Source organism: Oncorhynchus mykiss, chromosome 23 (genome assembly GCF_013265735.2).
Source record: "Oncorhynchus mykiss isolate Arlee chromosome 23, USDA_OmykA_1.1, whole genome shotgun sequence".
Classification (NCBI taxonomy): Eukaryota; Metazoa; Chordata; class Actinopteri; order Salmoniformes; family Salmonidae; genus Oncorhynchus; species Oncorhynchus mykiss.
The window spans coordinates 61,075,196-61,099,150 of NC_048587.1; the positions used below are offsets into that span (position 1 = coordinate 61,075,196).

General features: G+C 42.1%; 1 protein-coding gene across 10 annotated transcripts in view; it reads right to left on the bottom strand.

Annotated features, from left to right (window-relative positions):
• adgrb3 (adhesion G protein-coupled receptor B3) overlaps positions 1–23,955 on the bottom strand; it is a 335,139-nt gene that overhangs the window by 135,717 nt on the left and 175,467 nt on the right. For all 10 annotated transcript variants that reach the window (XM_036960949.1, XM_036960951.1, XM_036960942.1 and 7 more), the window contains one exon: positions 17,479–17,587. In XM_036960949.1, the coding sequence (XP_036816844.1) occupies positions 17,479–17,587 (109 nt within the window). The remainder of the gene's footprint in view (positions 1–17,478; positions 17,588–23,955) is intronic.

Genomic DNA, 23,955 nt, shown 5'->3' on the forward strand with positions numbered 1-23,955 from the left:
GAATGTTGGAGTCTGACTTTAATAGTGGAGTCTGACTTTAATGGTGGAGTCTGACTTGAATGTTGGAGTCTGACTTTAATGGTGGAGTCTGACTTTAATGGTGGAGTCTGACTTGAATGTTGGAGTCTGACTTTAATGGTGGAGTCTGACTTTATTGGTGGAGTCTGACTTTAATAGTGGAGTCTGACTTGAATGTTGGAGTCTGACTTTAATAGTGGAGTCTGACTTTAATGGTGGAGTCTGACTTGAATGTTGGAGTCTGACTTTAATGGTGGAGTCTGACTTTATTGGTGGAGTCTGACTTTAATGGTGGAGTCTGACTTTAATGGTGGAGTCTGACTTTATTGGTGGAGTCTGACTTTAATGGTGGAGTCTGACTTGAATGGTGGAGTCTGACTTGAATGGTGGAGTCTGACTTTATTGGTGGTGTCTGACTTTAATGGTGGAGTCTGACTTGAATGGTGGAGTCTGACTTTAATGGTAGAGTCTGACTTTATTGGTGTAGTCTGACTTTAATGGTGGAGTCTGACTTTAATGGTGGAGTCTGACTTTATTGGTGGAGTCTGACTTTAATGGTGGAGTCTGACTTTAATGGTGGAGTCTGACTTTATTGGTGGAGTCTGACTTTAATGGTGGAGTCTGACTTGAATGGTGGAGTCTGACTTTAATGGTGGAGTCTGACTTTAATGGTGGAGTCTGACTTTATTGGTGGAGTCTGACTTTAATGGTGGAGTCTGACTTGAATGGTGGAGTCTGACTTGAATGGTGGAGTCTGACTTTATTGGTGGTGTCTGACTTTAATGGTGGAGTCTGACTTGAATGGTGGAGTCTGACTTTAATGGTAGAGTCTGACTTTATTGGTGTAGTCTGACTTTAATGGTGGAGTCTGACTTTAATGGTGGAGGCTGACTTTATTGGTGGAGTCTGACTTTAATGGTGGAGTCTGACTTTAATGGTGGAGTCTGACTTTATTGGTGGAGTCTGACTTTAATGGTGGAGTCTGACTTGAATGGTGGAGTCTGACTTGAATGGTGGAGTCTGACTTTATTGGTGGTGTCTGACTTTAATGGTGGAGTCTGACTTGAATGGTGGAGTCTGACTTTAATGGTGGAGTCTGACTTTATTGGTGGTGTCTGACTTTAATGATGGAGTCTGACTTTAATGGTGGAGTCTGACTTTAATGGTGGAGTCTGACTTTAATGGTGGAGTCTGACTTTAATAGTAGAGTCTGACTTTAATAGTGGAGTCTGACTTTAATAGTAGAGTCTGACTTTATTGGTGGAGACCGTGTATATAAACTTCCCTGCAATGACAGCTTCTCTGCCACTCCGTTTCCAATCCACTTTCAGGCTCCAGCAATTAGGTAAGACATTGTCTGTCTCAAATGGCACTGATAGTGCTTTGGCTAAAAGAAGTGCAAGAAATAGGGAACAGGGGGCCATTTGGGACACTTTTGCCATAAAATAATGTGTGATAGGATTACCAGTGTTTTGTTAAGATTGAGACTTATCCTCTCTGTCTAAAGCCACATTTATCCCATACATTGTTTGTTTGTCTCAAAAGCATTTCAAACCATGAAGGAAGGCATCACACCCAAACTATGTTCATTTTCATAATAAAGAATGAATACATTCCTAATCAAAATAATATGTTTGTAATCTACTTCCATTCTACTTCATATCAAAAGCTTTCACACATGACTGTAGACTGTACAACACTCAGACATGACTGTAGACTGTACAACACTCACACATGACTGTAGACTGTACAACACTCACACATGACTGTAGACTGTACAACACTCAGACATGACTGTAGACTGTACAACACTCACACATGACTGTAGACTGTACAACACTCACACATGACTGTAGACTGTACAACACTAACACACATGACTGTAGACTGTACAACACTCACACATGACTGTAGACTGTACAACACTCAGACATGACTGTAGACTGTACAACACTCACACATGACTGTAGACTGTACAACACTCACACATGACTGTAGACTGTACAACACTCAGACATGACTGTAGACTGTACAACACTCAGACATGACTGTAGACTGTACAACACTCAGACATGACTGTAGACTGTACAACACTCAGACATGACTGTAGACTGTACAACACTCAGACATGACTGTAGACTGTACAACACTCAGACATGACTGTAGACTGTACAACACTCACACATGACTGTAGACTGTACAACACTCAGACATGACTGTAGACTGTACAACACTCAGACATGACTGTAGACTGTACAACACTCAGACATGACTGTAGACTGTACAACACTCACACATGACTGTAGACTGTACAACACTCAGACATGACTGTAGACTGTACAACACTCAGACATGACTGTAGACTGTACAACACTCAGACATGACTGTAGACTGTACAACACTCAGACATGACTGTAGACTGTACAACACTCAGACATGACTGTAGACTGTACAACACTCACACATGACTGTAGACTGTACAACACTCACACATGACTGTAGACTGTACAACACTCACACATGACTAGACTGCACAACACTCAGACATGACTGTAGACTGTACAACACTCAGACATGACTGTAGACTGTACAACACTCACACATGAATGTAGACTATACAACACTCAGACATGACTGTAGACTGTACAACACTCAGACATGACTGTAGACTGTACAACACTCAGACATGACTGTAGACTGTACAACACTCAGACATGACTGTAGACTGTACAACACTCACACATGACTAGACTGCACAACACTCACACATGACTGTAGACTGTACAACACTCAGACATGACTAGACTGTACAACACTCAGACATGACTGTAGACTGTACAACACTCACACATGACTGTAGACTGTACAACACTCACACATGACTGTAGACTGTACAACACTCACACATGACTAGACTGTACAACACTCACACATGACTGTAGACTGTACAACACTCAGACATGACTGTAGACTGTACAACACTCAGACATGACTGTAGACTGTACAACACTCAGACATGACTGTAGACTGTACAACACTCAGACATGACTGTAGACTGTACAACACTCAGACATGACTGTAGACTGTACAACACTCAGACATGACCGTAGACTGTACAACACTCAGACATGACTGTAGACTGTACAACACATCAATCATGAATGTAAACTGTGCAACACTGACACACCAAAATCAAAGATCTGATTTAAAGTTGACCAAAGCTGGAGAGGTAATCTATATCAACACCTACTTTATCATTACACTGCATCTCTGCTGTCCTACAGAGCTAACGGTCCTAACCCTACACCGAGGGGTTGATGACATGGTCCTAGCCCTAGTCCTAACCCTACACCAAGGGGTTGATGACATGGTCCTAGCCCTAGTCCTAACCCTACACCAAGGGGTTGATGACATGGTCCTAGCCCTAGTCCTAACCCTACACCAAGGGGTTGATGACATGGTCCTAGCCCTAGTCCTAACCCTACACCAAGGGGTTGATGACATGGTCCTAGCCCTAGTCCTAACCCTACACCAAGGGGTTGATGACATGGTCCTAGCCCCAGTCCTAACCCTACACCAAGGGGTTGATGACATGGTCCTAGCCCCAGTCCTAACCCTACACCAGGGGGTTGATGACATGGTCCTAGCCCTAGTCCTAACCCTACACCAAGGGGTTGATGACATGGTCCAAGCCCCAGTCCTAACCCTACACCAGGGGGTTGATGACATGGTCCAAGCCCCAGTCCTAACCCTTCACCAAGGGGTTGATGACATGGTCCTAGCCCCAGTCCTAACCCTGCACCAAGGGGTTGATGACATGGACCTAGCCCCAGTCCTAACCCTACACCAAGGGGTTGATGACATGGTCCTAGCCCCAGTCCTAACCCTACACCAGGGGGTTGATGACATGGTCCAAGCCCCAGTCCTAACCCTTCACCAAGGGGTTGATGACATGGTCCTAGCCCCAGTCCTAACCCTACACCAAGGGGTTGATGACATGGTCCTAGCCCCAGTCCTAACCCTACACCAGGGGGTTGATGACATGGTCCTAGCCCCAGTCCTAACCCTACACCAGGGGGTTGATGACATGGTCCTAGCCCCAGTCCTAACCCTACACCAGGGGGTTGATGACAGTCTGGTGTTACTGCAGTCTGATGGTATTACAGTCTGATGGTATTACAGTCTGACTGTAGTACAGTCTGATGGTATTACAGTCTGTACTACAGTCTGGTGGTATTACAGTCTGATGGTATTACAGTCTGGTGGTACTACAGCATGGTGGTACTACAGTCTGGTGGTATTACAGTCTGGTGGTATTATAGTCCGATGGTACTGCAGTCTGATGCTATTACAATCTGCTGGTACTGCAGTCTGATGGTTTTACAGTCGGGTGGTACTACCTTCTGGTGATACTAAATTCAAATTATTTATTTTTTTATATAGCCCTTCGTACATCAGCTGATATCTCAAAGTGCTGTACAGAAACCCAGCCTAAAACCCCAAACAGCAAGCAATGCAGGTGTAGAAGCACAGTCTGATGGTACTACAGTCTGATGGTACTATAGTCTGGTGGTATTACAGTCTGGTGGTACTACAGTCTGACGGTACTACAGTCTGATGGTACTATAGTCTGGTGGTATTACAGTCTGGTGGTATTACAGTCTGTTGGTACTACAGCATGGTGGTACTACAGTCTGAGGGAACTACAGTCTGGTGGTACTACAGTCTGGTGGTACTACAGTCTGATGTTACTACATTCTTATGGTACTACAGTCGGGTGGTACTACAGTCTGATGGTATTACATTCTTATGGTACTACAGCAATGTGGTACTACAGTCTGATGGAAGTATAGTCTGGTGGTACTACAGTCTGATGGTACTATAGTCTGGTGGTACTACAGCATGGTGGTACTACAATCTGATGGTACTACAGTCTGATGGTACTCCAGTCTGATGGTATTACATTCTTATGGTACTACAGTCTGATTGTACTGCAGCATGGTGGTACTACAATCTGATGGTACTACAGTCTGGTGGTACTACAGTCTGATGGTATTACAGTCTGGTGGTACTGCAGTCTGATTGTACAGCAGCATGGTGGTATTACAGTCTGATGGTACTACAGTCTGATGGTACTACAGTCTGATGGTATTACAGTCTGGTGGGACTACAGTCTGATGGTATTACATTCTTATGGTACTACAATCTGATGATACTACAGTCTGGTGGTACTACAATCTGTTGGTACTACAGTCTGGTGGTACTACAGTCTGATGGTATTACAGTCTGGTGGTACTGCAGTCTGATTGTACTGCAGCATGGTGGTATTACAGTCTGATGGTACTACAGTCAGATGGTACTACAGCATGGTGGTTCTACAGTCTGATGCTACTACAGTCAGATGGTACTACAGCATGGTGGTTCTACAGTCTGATGCTACTACAGTCAGATGGTACTGCTTGAGGAAACTCCTTGACTTCCCTGCCAAAGCAAATTACATCAGAATCTGGGATCATCAGGGACCGAACTGAAATTTGTGATGTTTTTAATAAGCATTTTATTTCTGCTGCTTTTCTTTTGAAAGAATAAATGTCCAACATGATCCGTACCGCTCTATTGTTTCAGTCCCTCGGCCTTCAGCTGATGTGGAAAACAGTAAGACAGTTTTTCATTTTCAAAAAGTCACAGAAGATGAGGTCTTATCTACACTATCTGCTATAGATTATAAGAAACCATTTGACTCTGGCAATCTGGATCCATATTAACTCAAGTGTGTGACACCTATTATTTCTGGTGTAGTGATCCATATTAACTCAAGTGTGTGGCACCTATCACTGCTGGTGTAGTGATCCATATTTACTCAAGTGTGTGGCACCTATTATTGCTGGTGTAGTGATCCATATTTACTCAAGTGTGTGGCACCTATTATTGCTGGTGTAGTGATCCATATTTACTCAAGTGTGTGGCACCTATTACTGCTGGTGTAGTGACGCATCTTTAATCAAACATTTGTCGTAGGAAAGATTCCTTAATCTTGGAAAACAGCTTTGCTTTACCACTCCTCAAGGGAGGCGATGGTAGTGAGTTGGATAATTACCGGCCCATCTCTAAGCTCTCCTGTTTGGCTAAACGTCTAGAGTCACTGGTGAATAGGCAACTACAATCTTTTTAAACTATTAACAATACTCTTTCTAGTAATCAATCTGGCTTTAGACCTAAACACAGTACTATTACGGCCACTGTACGTGTTGTAAATGATATTACTAATACCCTAGATAATACAAAGTACTGTGCCGCCTCTTTCATAGGTTTATCTGTCATGTACTCTATCGCTTCAACGGCTGACCAAGCATTATCACTATTGGACACAGATTTTAAGATATTACAAAGGTATTTTATACAGCTGAAACTTGTTGCAAAGAAAACACATTTTATGACTTTTAATAGGTTCAAAAAGTTGGTTGAAAATACACTTGCACTTACGAGCTTCGATGGTTTTCGAATGAATCAGGTCTCTGCATATAAATACTTAGGGATATGGTTGGATGATAAACTGTCTTTTAAAATGACGAACTTTGTTAACGACTAAAAATCAAGCTGGTCTTCCTCTATAGAAACAGGACATGTTTGTCCTCTACAAATAGAAGACAAATTGTGCAAGCTACTTTTATGTCTGTTGTAGATTATGGACATATTATCTACATGCATGCTACGGCATCAACACTTAAATCGCTGGATGCTACTTATCATTGTTCACTTAGGTTTATTACGGGTGTTAGCTACAGAACTCACCATTGAGTTTTATTTCAAAATGTGGGTTGGACTTCGCTGTCCGTGAGACGAGAACAACATGCTCTCGTGTTTGTCCATAAAGCACTTCTGAATAAACTACCTTCTTATTTATCATCACTCATCAATATTAGAATTAGAATTCCTAAAACCAGGTCTCAAGCATGGATTACACTTGAGGCCCATGCGGTTTCCACAGAGTTGGGTATGGCTGCCTTTTCCTGTTTACGCTCCTTGCCTATGGAATAGCCTGCAGACTAAACTTAAACTTGGGACTCTTGCTCAAGTTGCTCATTTTAAATATTTATTGGAGCATTTTTATTTTTGTATTCCTTGTAACTGTTTCGGGTAATGCAAGTTCTTGTGCTGTTAGTTGAATAACCTGTTAGTAGAATAACCTGTTAGGGGAATAACCTGTTAGTAGAATAACCTGTTAGTAGAATAACCTGTTAGTAGAATAACCTGTTAGTAGAATAACCTGTTAGTAGAATAACCTGTTAGTAGAATAACCTGTTAGTAGAATAACCTGTTAGGGGAATAACCTGTTAGTAGAATAACCTGTTAGTAGAATAACCTGTTAGGGGAATAACCTGTTAGGGGAATAACCTGTTAGTAGAATAACCTGTTAGTAGAATAACCTGTTAGTAGAATAACCTGTTAGGGGAATAACCTGTTAGTAGAATAACCTGTTAGTAGAATAACCTGTTAGTAGAATAACCTGTTAGGGGAATAACATGTTAGTTGAATAACCTGTTAGTGGAATAACCTGTTAGGGGAATAACCTGTTAGTAGAATAACCTGTTAGTAGAATAACCTGTTAGTAGAATAACCTGTTAGTAGAATAACCTGTTAGGGGAATAACCTGTTAGTAGAATAACCTGTTAATAGAATAACCTGTTAGTAGAATAACCTGTTAGGGGAATAACCTGTGAGTAGAATAACCTGTTAGTAGAATAACCTGTTAGTAGAATAACCTGTTAGTAGAATAACCTGTTAGGGGAATAACCTGTTAGGGGAATAACATGTTAGGGGAATAACCTGTTAGTAGAATAACCTGTTAGTAGAATAACCTGTTAGGGGAATAACCTGTTAGTAGAATAACCTGTTAGTAGAATAACCTGTTAGGGGAATAACCTGTTAGGGGAATAACCTGTTAGTAGAATAACCTGTTAGTAGAATAACCTGTTAGTAGAATAACCTGTTAGGGGAATAACCTGTTAGTAGAATAACCTGTTAGTAGAATAACCTGTTAGTAGAATAACCTGTTAGGGGAATAACCTGTTAGTAGAATAACCTGTTAGGGGAATAACCTGTTAGGGGAATAACCTGTTAGTAGAATAACCTGTTAGTAGAATAACCTGTTAGTAGAATAACCTGTTAGTAGAATAACCTGTTAGGGGAATAACCTGTTAGTAGAATAACCTGTTAGTAGAATAACCTGTTAGGGGAATAACCTGTTAGGGGAATAACCTGTTAGTAGAATAACCTGTTAGTAGAATAACCTGTTAGTAGAATAACCTGTTAGGGGAATAACCTGTTAGTAGAATAACCTGTTAGTAGAATAACCTGTTAGTAGAATAACCTGTTAGGGGAATAACCTGTTAGTAGAATAACCTGTTAATAGAATAACCTGTTAGTAGAATAACCTGTTAGTAGAATAACCTGTGTGTAAATGCAATCTGTTGTTGTATTTTTGTGTGTTATCTGTGATGGTTTTGTTTGTCTGGTGTAGTTTCTTAATCATTGTACCTAACCTGTATGTGTAAACATGTATACGCAGGACCCAGCTGTAAAAGAGACCTTGGTCTCAGTCTGTTTTCCTTGTTGAAATAAAGGTATACTACATCATGGTGGTTATACAGTCTGATGGTACTCCATCATGGTGGTTCTACAATCTGATGGTACTCCATCATGGTGGTTCTACAATCTGATGGTACTCCATCATGGTGGTTCTACAGTCTGATGGTACTACATCATGGTGGTTCTACAGTCTGATGGTACTACATCATGGTGGTTCTACAGTCTGATGGTACTCCATCATGGTGGTTCTACAGTCTGGTGGTACTACATCATGGTGGTTCTACAGTCTGATGGTACTCCATCATGGTGGTTCTACAGTCTGATGGTACTACATCATGGTGGTTCTACAGTCTGATGGTACTCCATCATGGTGGTTCTACAGTCTGATGGTACTCCATCATGGTGGTTCTACAGTCTGATGGTACTCCATCATGGTGGTTCTACAGTCTGATGGTACTCCATCATGGTGGTTCTACAGTCTGATGGTACTCCATCATGGTGGTTCTACAGTCTGATGGTACTCCATCATGGTGGTTCTACAGTCTGGTGGTACTACATCATGGTGGTTCTACAGTCTGATGGTACTCCATCATGGTGGTTCTACAGTCTGGTGGTACTACATCATGGTGGTTCTACAGTCTGATGGTACTACATCATGGTGGTTCTACAGTCTGATGGTACTCCATCATGGTGGTTCTACAGTCTGGTGGTACTACATCATGGTGGTTCTACAGTCTGATGGTACTACATCATGGTGGTTCTACAGTCTGATGGTACTCCATCATGGTGGTTCTACAGTCTGATGGTACTACATCATGGTGGTTCTACAATCTGATGGTACTCCATCATGGTGGTTCTACAGTCTGATGGTACTACATCATGGTGGTTCTACAGTCTGATGGTACTACAGCATTGTGGTTCTACAGTCTGATGGTACTACATCATGGTGGTTCTACAGTCTGATGGTACTACATCATGGTGGTTCTACAGTCTGATGGTACTACATCATGGTGGTTCTACAGTCTGATGGTACTACATCATGGTGGTTCTACAGTCTGATGGTACTACATCATGGTGGTTCTACAGTCTGGTGGTTCTACAGTCTGATGGTACTACATCATGGTGGTCCTTCAGTCTGATGGTACTACATCATGGTGGTTCTACAGTCTGATGGTACTACATCATGGTGGTTCTACAGTCTGATGGTACTACATCATGGTGCTTCTACAGTCTGATGGTACTACATCATGGTGGTTCTACAGTCTGATGGTACTCCATCATGGATGTCCTTCAGTCTGGGGAAGATGGGGCTAAGCCTGCAGAGCACCATTGTTCCTTGTCTCTCTAATGTAATTGGAAGTTTGGCAAAACTCCACGGACTGTAGGAGTGTGTTAGTGTGTGACAGTGTGGAAGGAAGGAGAGCGCGAGAGAGAGAGAGAGAGAGAGAGAGAGAGAGAGAGAGAGAATGTGTGAGTATGTGTCTGTGTGTCAGCAGTATCATCAGAGCGACAGCAGGCATGGAATCACAGAGCACCATGGGACATGCCAGTCACAGAGAGTGGAAGTTCAGAGCACCAGATGCTGAGTGAAGCCACAATGGGGTGACAGTATTAGTCACAGGTCGCATTGAGAGACACACACACACACCGTGGTGGCGTGGCAGCTTTAGACTTGGTCCCATTGTGAGTCACAGCAGGGGAGCAGAAGAAAAGGCCCTTTCAGGAAGCTACCCGGTAATAGTCTAGATAGACAGGGCTCTACACACCATGGATGGGCCAGGCAGGAAGAAATAAAGCAATCATTTTGGTCTCCAGAATGCTTCTGAGAAAAGACTAACAAATAAACTGAAATTAATATTGTCTTTGAGAAAAACTCTCCTGTCTACCAAATGGATCCACACAAACCACTGTGCACCATCATACAGATGTAGGATCTTAATTTGTCCAGTATTGTCACAACAAAATAATAATAAAATAATAAAATAATAATCCCGCAGCAACAGGATTTGAATGTTTAGTCCATGATGTCACAGGTGTTAAGCAATTCGCTGGCCAAAAGTAAGATACATAAAAAGTGTGATACTGTTAATATAACTGTCAGGCCCTAATCTGTTTCACCTGTCTTTGTGATGGTCTCCACCCCCCCATCCCCCCCAGGTGTTGCCCATCTTTCCCATTATCCCCTGTGTATTTATACCTGTGTTCTCTGTTTGTCTGTTGCCAGTTTGTCTTGTTTGTCAAGTCAACAACCGTTTTGTCTCAGCGCCTGCTTTTCCCCAGTTTCAATTTTTCTCGCCCTCCTGCTTTTGACCCTTGCCTGCCATGACGCTGAGCCCGCCTGCCTGACCACTCTGCCTGCCCCTGACCCTGAGCCTTCCTACCGATCTGTACCTTTGCCCCTACTCTGAATTACAAACCTCTGACGTGACCTTGAGCCTGCCTTCCGTCCTGTACCTTTGCCCCACTACTCTGGATTATCGACACCTGTCTGCCTTGACCTGTCATTTGTCTGTCCCTGTTGCTGTAATAAACATTGTTACTTCAACACAGTCTGCATTTGGATCTTACCTGAAACGTGATAATAAATGCGTGTCAGCGTGGGTTGTCAGTAAATGTATGTAAATCACAAAGCATTTCCTGCGATTGGGGCGGCAGGGTAGCCTAGTGGTTAGCGTGTTGGACTAGTAACCGGAAGGTTGCAAGTTCAAACCCCCGAGCTGACAAGGTACAAATCTGTCATTCTGCCCCTGAACAGGCAGTTAACCCACTGTTCCTAGGCTGTCATTGAAAATAAGAATGTGTTCTTAACCTAGTTAAATAAAGGTAATAAATGAAGATCCTACACCTGTAGGTGATCACCATAGATAGGTTACATTGAAGACAAGAGTCAGTGAATCCTCATCATCATTCTTGACAATAGTTGTTCTGCATCAAAGTATTGTGCTTCTGGTAAGATGTGCTTGTTTTACACATCTCAAGTTACAGATGCAGCACATGTTCAGTTGGATTGTGAGGGAAAGGAAATCTTCCCAGTGAAGTTGAGAGCTTTTTGCAATCAAGGTTATTTGACTAAAAGAGGGAGAGGGCAGAGGATGGGTGTGTGGTGACAGCAGAGTATTTATCCCTGTGTCAGGAGGCTGCTATAAATTACATCTGAAATGATGCAGCTATACCTTATCCAGCCAGATTCATGCTTGCTTGGCTCACCACTTGGCTAACACCGGCAGTGTATCAGCAACACTATGGCTAGGTCCCAAAATGCACCCTATTCCTTATGTGGTGCACAACTATTGACCAGGGACCCATAGGGCTCTGGCCAAAAGAAGTGCACTGTATAGGGTGCCGTTTGGGAGGCAAAATACTTTTCATTTCTTTAATCAAAGTGAACTAGCCAACAACAAGCAAGCTGCTGTGTTGTGATTCGCTCCAATAAATATAATGTTGGTGCACAGACAGAGCGATGTCCAAATCAATATTTCTTGTTGGTTTTATTTGGTTGTTGTTTCACCAGGACTCAGGAGGAAGAATATTTTGTGACTCGACTGAAAAAGTTGATGAGACTCTTTGGCTTGTGGGTGTGGCTGTAGTGCTTTTCAATTTGACCAATCGAAAATTTACTAATATCTTCACGATGTGGCAGAGGGAGACTATTCTATTTTATAACAGCATTCATGAATAAGCCCTAATAGATGCTTATACATGTTATCATGAATGTTAAAAATGCTTATAAATTGAAAATGGAGTTAGTAATATATTCATGCCAAATTAGACTGTGTAAAATAACTGACAAGAACAGCACAAAATACCCTTCTTTAAATCCTGAATGGGTTCCAGAGAAGAGATGAATGCCTCATTAGCATAGCCTGCATCCCAATCAGAGAAGAGGTGAATGCCTCCCAGTAGCATAGCCTGCATCCCAATCAGAGAAGAGGCTAATGCCTAACATTAGCATAGCCTGCATCCCAATCAGAGAAGAGGCTAATGCCTGCCATTAGTATAGCCTGCATCCCAATTAGAGAAGAGGCTGATGCCTGCCATTAGTGTAGCCTGCATCCCAATCAGAGAAGAGACTAATGCCTCCCATTAGCATAGCCTGCAACCCAATCAGAAAAGAGGCTAATACCTGCCATTAGTATAGCCTGCAACCCAAATGGTCCCCGATTCATTATATAGTGCACTTCTTATGACCAGAGCTCTATAAAGGGAAAGTGTACTATTTAGTATGCAGCCAGAGGCATTTCAACCCTCTTTGGACATGTCCATTAACTTAATTCACCTAGTGGAGAGAATATTATAATGTGTTATAATGGTCTCTTAATGAATGCTACGTTGCATCGTTTGTGGGGAATTTGTTCTGTATCTCCCGAATACATAATTAGACCAGTATCTAAGCTGACTATTTGTCTTTTTTTCACCACACTTTTAACTTAAAACCAAGGACATGGAAAAATGTTTTGTTGATTCCACATTGAATTCAAGTTTAGTTGACAACTCAACCAAATGTGATCTTCCTGTCTGGGTTGGGTGTGTCTACAGTGTAATAATGGGGTTATATGTTAGTCACATTGTAAAGTCCGGTAAAGAATAATTCACACCTGAGTTTAAATACTATTTGAAATCTTTCAAAGAAAAACAACGTTTGCTAAGCTGGTCTGGAGTGCCAAATGGGCGAGGTTTGTACTTGTGTGATTATTGGCTCCATTGCAACAGATGAGTTCAATCAAGCCCAGCAAAAGTGTTTGAAATGGTTTCAAATAGTATTTGTACACAGCTCTGGATGAATGTCTCCTCAAGAGATGCCTAAACCGCCGCAATACAGAAGTGTATTAATTTGCATGAATAAATAATGATCATAGTTCTATTCTTCCTTCCAGACAGGAAGGTAGTGTAGGTTTGTGGTTGACTGGGAAATGAAATACCACTGAGACTGCTGCTACATTATTCAACAAGATGTAAGCAATCTGTGTAGTATGTGTCTCTGTCTCTCTCTCTCTCTCTCTCTCTCTCTCTCTCTCTCTCTCTCTCTCTCTCTCTCTCTCTCTCTCTCTCTCTCTCTCTCCCTCTCTCTGTCTGTCTGTGTGTGTATGTGTATGTATGTGTGTGTAGTGTATTGTGGTAGCACTGCAGCCTGAAAGTAAGGATTAAAGAAGCAGTAACCAAGCAGTGGTCAGGACCGAGGACAGCGGTCAGGACCGAGGACAGCGGTCAAGTCCGAGGACCGTGGTCAGGATCAAGGACAGTGGTCAGGACCGAGGACCGTGGTCAGGATCAAGGACAGTGGTCAGGACCGAGGACAGAGGTCAGGACCGAGGACTGCGGTCAGGATCAAGGACAGTGGTCAGGACCAAGGACAGAGGTCAGGACCGAGGACCGCGGTCAGGATCGAGGACAGCGGTCAGGACCGAGGACAGCGGTCAGGACCAAGGACAGCGGTCAGGACCAAGGACAGTGGTCAGGACCAAGGACAGTGGTCAGGACCAAAACATAGGAGTTAGTTAGTTACCTCTTTTAGTTGTACTTTGTGGTCCTGGTAAAATGTATGGCAGAAGATGTAAATCAAAACGACTGTTGGTTTTCTTCCACTTGGAAGCAGGGTGAAGGAGATGACTGTAATATCTCTGACATCTCCTACGTTAACAACAGTCAGAGATGGCTATATATCCGTTCATTCTGTCTATCTGCGGCAGTATCCATTAGCAACTCAGTATTATTTTAACCAGAAGACACTGAAAGTGAAATCTATCGGTCTATTCACGTAACAGACAGTTTGTTCTTTCAGCTTTTACAACATTATGTGAAGAGAAAGTATTTATGTCAGGGATAGACTCTGTGATACAAATGTCTTTCTGTTTCTGTCAGGGAAAGACGTATTTAAAATAAAAGTAGCATAAAAGTGAGTGAGATTTTAAAGGAATGCTTGGTTTGCTCCAGTGTGTATAAATGCTTTTTCCACATAAGGTCTGTGCCCCAAATGGCAGCCTATTTTCTATACAAGTTACTACATTTGACCAGAGCCCAATGGGATACCTTATGGGCCCTGGTAAAAAAAAGTAGTGCACTACACAGGGAATAGGGTGCCACTCAGGACACGCACAAGGTCATCTGAGACGCACTTAGGAGGAACCATAATTAAGAGACCATTTTCTCTCATCACAAAGAGTCTCTGGTGAGGTTATGATTCATCCTGACTTTCTAGGGCCCACTTTTTCTTCACGTTTCAAGTGTATGCGTCCCAAATGGCACCCTATTCTCTAAATAGTGCACTACTTTTGAACAGGGCTCATAGGGCTCTAGTCAAAAGTAATGCAGTATGTAAGGAATAGGGTAGGGAATAGGTTGCCATTTGGGACACAGTCCTTCTAACATGAGTATCATTAGGATCTACAGGTATGTGTAATTATACGTGACCTTGGCTTTGGTTGACAGAAGTGCTGTGTGTTTACGATGACTCGATTTAAAACATGAGAACCCATCAAGGTTTTATCGAGTGTGGTATGTTGAGAGGTATCTGAGGAACTCCAATGGAGATGTTTTGTATTGTGCATTTGTTTATATCCTGGGATGCCATTACAACCAATAGCATCCAAATATGCTGAGAATCTCCATTCCAACTTCCCTCTGAGATCTGACAGTGCTATGTGTAGGAGGGTTCTATTAACATGGTTTCTATTGGAATACTAGACCTAGATCTGTGTTAGGAGGGTTCTATTGGAATACAGGACCTAGATCTGTGTTAGGAGGGTTCTATTAACACGGTTTCTATTGGAATACAGGACCTAGATCTGTGTTAGGAGGGTTCTATTGGAATATGGGATCTAGATCTGTGTTAGGAGGGTTCTATTAACACGGTTTCTATTGGAATACTGGACCTAGATCTGTGTTAGGAGGGTTCTATCCACACGGTTTCTATTGGAATACAGGACCTCAATCTGTGTTAGGAGGTTTCTATTGGAATACAGGACCTCAAGCTGTGTTAGGAGGGTTCTATCCACACGGTTTCTATTGGAATACAGGACCTCAATCTGTGTTAGGAGGGTTCTATCCACACGGTTTCCATTGGAATACTGAACCTAGATCTGTGTTAGGAGGGTTCTATCCACATGTTTTCTATTAGAATACTGGACCTAGATCTGTGTTAGGAGGGTTCTACCCACAAGGTTTCTATTGGAATACTGGACCTCAATCTGTGTTAGGAGGGTTCTACCCACAAGGTTTCTATTGGAATACTGAACCTAGATCTGTGTTAGGAGGGTTCTATCAACACGGTTTTTATTGGAATACTGAACCTAGATCTGTGTTAGGAGGATTCTATCCACACGGTTTCTATTGGAATACTGGACCTAAATCTGTGTTAGGAGGGTTCTATCCACACGGTTTCTATTGGAATACTGGACCTAGATCTATGTTAGGAGGGTTCTATTAACACGGTTTCTATTGGAATACTGGACCTAGATCTGTGTTAGGAGGGTCCTATTGGAATACTGTACCTAGATCTGTGTTAGGAGGGTTCTATCCACACGGTTTCTATTGGAATACTGGACCTAGATCTGTGTTAGGAGGGTTCTATCAACACGGTTTCTATTGGAATACTGGACCTCAATCTGTGTTAGGAGGGTTCTATTGGAATACAGGATCTAGATCTGTGTTAGGAGGGTTCTATTAACACGGTTTCCATTGGAATACTGGACCTAGATCTGTGTTAGGAGGGTTCTATTGGAATACAGGACCTAGATCTGTGTTAGGAGGGTTCTATTAACACGGTTTCTATTGGAATACAGGACCTAGATCTGTGTTAGGAGGGTTCTATCAACACGGTTTCTATTGGAATACTGGACCTCAATCTGTGTTAGGAGGGTTCTATCCACACGGTTTCTATTGGAATACTGGACCTAGATCTGTGTTAGGAGGGTTCTATCAACACGGTTTCTATTGGAATACTGGACCTCAATCTGTGTTAGGAGGGTTCTATCCACACGGTTTCTATTGGAATACTGGACCTAGATCTGTGTTAGGAGGGTTCTATTGGAATACTGGACCTAGATCTGTGTTAGGAGGGTTCTACCCACACGGTTTCTATTGGAATACTGGACCTAGATCTTTGTTAGGAGGGTTCAATCCACACGGTTTCTATTGGAATACTGGACCTAGATCTGTGTTAGGAGGGTTCTATTGGAATACTGGATCTAGATCTGTGTTAGGAGGGTTCTATTGGAATACTGGATCTAGATCTGTGTTAGGAGGGTCCTATTGGAATACTGGACCTAGATCTGTGTTAGGAGGGTTCTATTGGAATACTGGACCTAGATCTGTGTTAGGAGGGTTCTATTGGAATACTGGATCTAGATCTGTGTTAGGAGGGTTCTATTGGAATAATGTACCTCAAACTGTGATAGGGGGGTTCTATTGGAATAATGGACCTAGAGACTTGAGATTCATCCTATGGTAAATTCACCCTGACCACGGTTTCTACCCACTGAAGACATGGTTGATATTGGAACATCGGATGTGAGTGTTTTCTTAGGAGTTAATCACAAGCTAGGTTTTAAATAACCATATTGATTAGTGGTTGTTTGTTAGGCTAAGCCTCCACCCTTCCTTCCTTCCTTCCTTCCTCCCTTCCCTCCTTCCCCTCCCCTCCCCTCCACGCATAATTTATCCCAGATTACTGATGGATGGAGGGGGAATTGACATGGGGAGTCAGCAGCAGCATCATTTAGTTTATTCACACATGGATCGATTGATCGTTGAACATCGATTTGATGATTTTTACTTTCACCCAGCTGGGTGGCTGGTTTGTGTAGAAAAATAAGGCTGTGGGACTCCCATCCCAGGCCTGTGGGCTGTGAGAATAGATCTGTCTGTGGTTCTTACCCAAGTTCCCAGTCATCAGATAGGCGTTGTGGAAGTCCTTCATGCCCAGGCCAACGATGTGGATGAATTCCTCGATGACCTGCATCAGCTCCACTGCACCTGGATAGATCTAGAGAGACGACAACAACATTATAGTTAACTAGTGAGAGATGAGGACAACAGTACAGTTAACTAGTGAGAGGTGAGGACAACATTACAGTTAACTAGTGAGAGGTGAGGACAACAGTACAGTTAACTAGTGAGAGGTGAGGACAACAGTAGACTTAACTAGTGAGAGGTGAGGACAACATTACAGTTAACTAGTGAGAGATGAGGACAACATTACAGTTAACTAGTTAGAGATGAGGACAACAGTACAGTTAACCAGTGAGAGATGAGGACAACAGTAGACTTAACTAGTGAGAGGTGAGGACAACATTACAGTTAACTAGTGAGAGATGAGGACAACAGTACAGTTAACTAGTGAGAGGTGAGGACAACATTACAGTTAACTAGTGAGAGATGAGGACAACAGTACAGTTAACTAGTGAGAGGTGAGGACAACATTACAGTTAACTAGTGAGAGATGAGGACAACAGTACAGTTAACTAGTGAGAGGTGAGGACAACAGTAGACTTAACTAGTGAGAGGTGAGGACAACATTACAGTTAACTAGTGAGAGATGAGGACAACATTACAGTTAACTAGTTAGAGATGAGGACAACAGTACAGTTAACTAGTGAGAGATGAGGACAACAGTAGACTTAACTAGTGAGAGGTGAGGACAACATTACAGTTAACTAGTGAGAGATGAGGACAACAGTAGACTTAACTAGTGAGAGGTGAGGACAACATTACAGTTAACTAGTTAGAGATGAGGACAACATTACAGTTAACTAGTTAGAGATGAGGACAACAGTACAGTTAACTAGTGAGAGATGAGGACAACAGTACAGTTAACTAGTGAGAGATGAGGACAACAGTACAGTTAACTAGTGAGAGGTGAGGACAACAGTAGACTTAACTAGTGAGAGGTGAGGACAACATTACAGTTAACTAGTGAGAGATGAAGACAACATTACAGTTAACGAGTGAGAGGTGAGGACAACATTACAGTTAACTAGTTAGAGATGAGGACAACATTACAGTTAACTAGTTAGAGATGAGGACAACAGTACAGTTAACTAGTTAGAGATGAGGACAACATTACAGTTAACTAGTGAGAGATGACAACAACATTAGAGTGAGAGATGAGGACAACATTACAGATAACTAGTGAGAGATGAGGACAACAGTACAGATTACTAGTGAGAGGTGAGGACAACAGTACATTTAACTAGTTAGAGATGAGGACAACATTACAGTTAACTAGTGAGAGATGAGGACAACATTACAGTTAACTAGTGAGAGGTGAGGACAACATTACAGTTAACTAGTGAGAGATGAGGACAACATTACAGTTAACTAGTGAGAGGTGAGGACAACATTACAGATAACTAGTGAGAGATGAGGACAACATTACAGTTAACTAGTGAGAGGTGAGGACAACATTACAGTTAACTAGTGAGAGATGAGGACAACATTACAGTTAACTAGTGAGAGGTGAGGACAATATTACAGATAACTAGTGAGAGATGAGGACAACATTACAGATAACTAGTGAGAGATGAGGACAACATTACAGTTAACTAGTGAGAGGTGAGGACAACATTACAGTAAACTAGTGAGAGATGAGGACAACATTACAGTTAACTAGTGAGAGATGAGGACAACATTATAGTTAACTAGTGAGAGATGACAACAACATTACAGTTAACTAGTTAGAGATGAGGACAACATTACAGTTAACTAGTGAGAGGTGAGGACAACATTACAGATAACTAGTGAGAGATGAGGACAACATTACAGTTAACTAGTGAGAGATGAGGACAACATTACAGATAACTAGTGAGAGATGAGGACAACATTACAGTTAACTAGTGAGAGATGAGGACAACATTACAGTTAACTAGTGAGAGATGAGGACAACATTATAGTTAACTAGTGAGAGGTGAGGACAACATTACAGTTAACTAGTGAGAGATGAGGACAACATTACAGTTAACTAGTGAGAGGTGAGGACAACATTACAGATAACTAGTGAGAGATGAGGACAACATTACAGTTAACTAGTGAGAGGTGAGGACAACATTACAGTTAACTAGTGAGAGATGAGGACAACATTACAGTTAACTAGTGAGAGGTGAGGACAATATTACAGATAACTAGTGAGAGATGAGGACAACATTACAGATAACTAGTGAGAGATGAGGACAACATTACAGTTAACTAGTGAGAGGTGAGGACAACATTACAGTAAACTAGTGAGAGATGAGGACAACATTACAGTTAACTAGTGAGAGATGAGGACAACATTATAGTTAACTAGTGAGAGGTGAGGACAACATTACAGTTAACTAGTGAGAGATGAGGACAACATTACAGATAACTAGTGAGAGATGAGGACAACATTACAGATAACTAGTGAGAGATGAGGACAACACTACAGTTAACTAGTGAGAGATGAGGACAACATTACAGATAACTAGTGAGAGATGAGGACAACATTACAGATAACTAGTGAGAGATGAGGACAACATTACAGTTAACTAGTGAGAGATGAGGACAACATTACAGTTAACTAGTGAGAGATGAGGACAACATTATAGTTAACTAGTGAGAGGTGAGGACAACATTACAGTTAACTAGTGAGAGATGAGGACAACATTACAGTTAACTAGTGAGAGGTGAGGACAACATTACAGATAACTAGTGAGAGATGAGGACAACATTACAGTTAACTAGTGAGAGGTGAGGACAACATTACAGTTAACTAGTGAGAGATGAGGACAACATTACAGTTAACTAGTGAGAGGTGAGGACAATATTACAGATAACTAGTGAGAGATGAGGACAACATTACAGATAACTAGTGAGAGATGAGGACAACATTACAGTTAACTAGTGAGAGGTGAGGACAACATTACAGTAAACTAGTGAGAGATGAGGACAACATTACAGTTAACTAGTGAGAGATGAGGACAACATTATAGTTAACTAGTGAGAGATGACAACAACATTACAGTTAACTAGTGAGAGATGAGGACAACATTATAGTTAACTAGTGAGAGGTGAGGACAACATTACAGTTAACTAGTGAGAGATGAGGACAACATTACAGATAACTAGTGAGAGATGAGGACAACATTACAGATAAATAGTGAGAGATGAGGACAACATTACAGTTAACTAGTGAGAGATGAGGACAACATTACAGATAACTAGTGAGAGATGAGGACAACATTACAGATAACTAGTGAGAGATGAGGACAACATTACAGTTAACTAGTGAGAGATGAGGACAACATTACAGTTAACTAGTGAGAGATGAGGACAACATTATAGTTAACTAGTGAGAGGTGAGGACAACATTACAGTTAACTAGTGAGAGATGAGGACAACATTACAGATAACTAGTGAGAGATGAGGACAACATTACAGATAACTAGTGAGAGATGAGGACAACATTACAGTTAACTAGTGAGAGGTGAGGACAACATTACAGTAAACTAGTGAGAGATGAGGACAACATTACAGTTAACTAGTGAGAGATGAGGACAACATTATAGTTAACTAGTGAGAGATGACAACAACATTACAGTTAACTAGTGAGAGATGAGGACAACATTACAGTTGTCTAGTGCCGTATCAGTGCAGCCGTTACATAGGTCAAAACCACATCTCAAATGTCCCCCACATTTCCTATATACTGTAGTCTGCTTGACCAGGGCCCATAGGGCACTAGGAAATACAGTGCCATTTGGGACAAAGAACTAGACGTGGGAAGAGAGGTGAGAAACTTCACAGTTATCTTATTACTGCAACATCAGTGCTGCCATTACATGTACACAGCATTAGTCAGTAGTGTTATACCAGCGTTCCTCTTGGAACTGTCTCCTGGGAGAGAGGGAGTGTGGTGTGTAAAACATAGAGGCGTTATGTGAGGGATAGAAGCAAACAGAATGTCACAGGGTTATGGGAAGACTTAACTTCTAACAGAGCGTTTACTGATTTTACTTGTCCAACATGAACCACAACAATCTAAAAATGTTCATCTTCCACTCATCAGACATCTCACCTCTGACCAGGACATGGCTACTAGCTACTAGATTCTGGTACCCTTTAAAAGGGGACAGACCAGGACATGGCTACTAGCTACTAGATTCTGGTACCCTTTAAAAGGGGACAGACCAGGACATGGCTACTAGCTACTAGATTCTGGGACCCTTTAAAAGGGGACAGACCAGGACATGGCTACTAGCTACTAGATTCTGGTACCCTTTAAAAGGGGACAGACCAGGACATGGCTACTAGCTACTAGATTCTGGTACCCTTTAAAAGGGGACAGACCAGGACATGGCTACTAGCTACTAGATTCTGGGACCCTTTGTGACACCCGTCCCACTCTTTCTGCCATATTCTTTCTCTTTGCTCTTGTTTTCCATATTAGGATGTCAGTGGGCGGGGCTGGGAGGGTCGTCAGCAACATGGGACACACCTGGGCCTGGGTGTGTCCCAGGATAAATACACCTCTTCCCCATTCATTGAGGGGACTCTCTCCATGCAGACACAGTGATAGAGTTTGGTTGTGGCATTTTTTTTGGTTGTGGCATTTCTGTTTTGTTTGTTTGCTTGCTTTGGCACCTTTCAGCACCCCTCATTATCACATTTATTCACGCAGCCACTCACTTACACTGCTGATTACACCATTGTTAATTGTATTTATGTTACTTCAGTCAATAAATATATTTTTGTTATTATTTATTCACACGTTGTCTCCCTTTTTGTTACGGACTTCGAGCTGGTGTTGTGACACCTTTTTTTTATTTTACCTTTATTTAACTAGGCAATTCAAATAAGAACAAATTCTTATTTACAATGACAGCCTAGGAACAGTGGGTTAACTGGTCTAGGAACAGTGGGTTAACTGGCCTAGGAACAATGGGTTAACTGGCCTAGGAACAGTGGGTTACCTGGCCTAGGAACAGTGGGTTAACTGGCCTAGGAACAGTGGGTTAACTGGCCTAGGAACAGTGGGTTAATTGGCGTAGGAACAGTGGGTTAACTGGCCTAGGAACAGTGGGTTAATTATTCAGAGGAAGAACGACACATTTTTACCTTGTCAGCTCTGGAATTCGATCTTGCAAACTTCTAGTTTCTAGTCCAACGCTCTAACCACTAGGCTACACCAGGACATGGTTACTAGTCTAACGCTCTAACCACTAGGCTACACCAGGACATGGTTACTAGATACTAGATACTGGTAACCTTTAAAGGGGGACAGGCCAGGGCATGGTTACTAGATACTGGTAACCTTTAAAAGGGGACAGACCAGGACATGGCTACTAGATACTGGTAACCTTTAAAAGGAGACAGACCAGGACATGGTTACTAGATACTGGTAACCTTTAAAAGGGGACAGACCAGGACATGGTTACTAGCTACTAGATACTGGTAACCTTTAAAAGGGGACAGACCAGGACATGGTTACTAGATACTGGTAACCTTTAAAGGGGGACAGACCAGGACAAGGTTACTAGATACTGGTAACCTTTAAAAGGGGACAGACCAGGACATGGTTACTAGCTACTAGATACTGGTAACCTTTAAAAGGGGACAGATCAGGACGGTTACTAGATACTGGTAACCTTTAAAAGGGGACAGACCAGGACATGGCTACTAGATACTGGTAACCTTTAAAAGGGGACAGACCAGGACATGGTTACTAGATACTGGTAACCTTTAAAAGGGGACAGACCAGGACATGGTTACTAGCTACTAGATACTGGTAACCTTTAAAAGGGGACAGACCAGGACATGGTTACTAGATACTGGTAACCTTTAAAAAGGGACAGACCAGGACATGGCTACTAGATACTGGTAACCTTTAAAAGGGGACAGACCAGGACATGGTTACTAGATACTGGTAACCTTTAAAAGGGGACAGACCAGGACATGGTTACTAGCTACTAGATACTGGTAACCTTTAAAAGGGGACAGACCAGGACATGGTTACTAGATACTGGTAACCTTTAAAAGGGGACAGACCAGGACATGGTTACTAGCTACTAGATACTGGTAACCTTTAAAAGGGGACAGACCAGGACATGGTTACTAGATACTGGTAACCTTTAAAAAGGGACAGACCAGGACATGGCTACTTGCTAGTAGGTACTAGTACCGTTTAAAAGGGGGCATTGTCTAATGCCTACTAAAAGTGATTGCACAGGTCAGGGCATTGTTCAAAATTAGACATCTGTCAGTACATGTATTGATCTTTGCATTATCCGACAGTGAACCTTGGAGACAGACACCCTGACAGAGCAGGACATGGCTAGTAGATAGACACTGCCCTTTAGAAGCACACTGTCTAGTGACCACTGGAGAGCTAGAGACTAC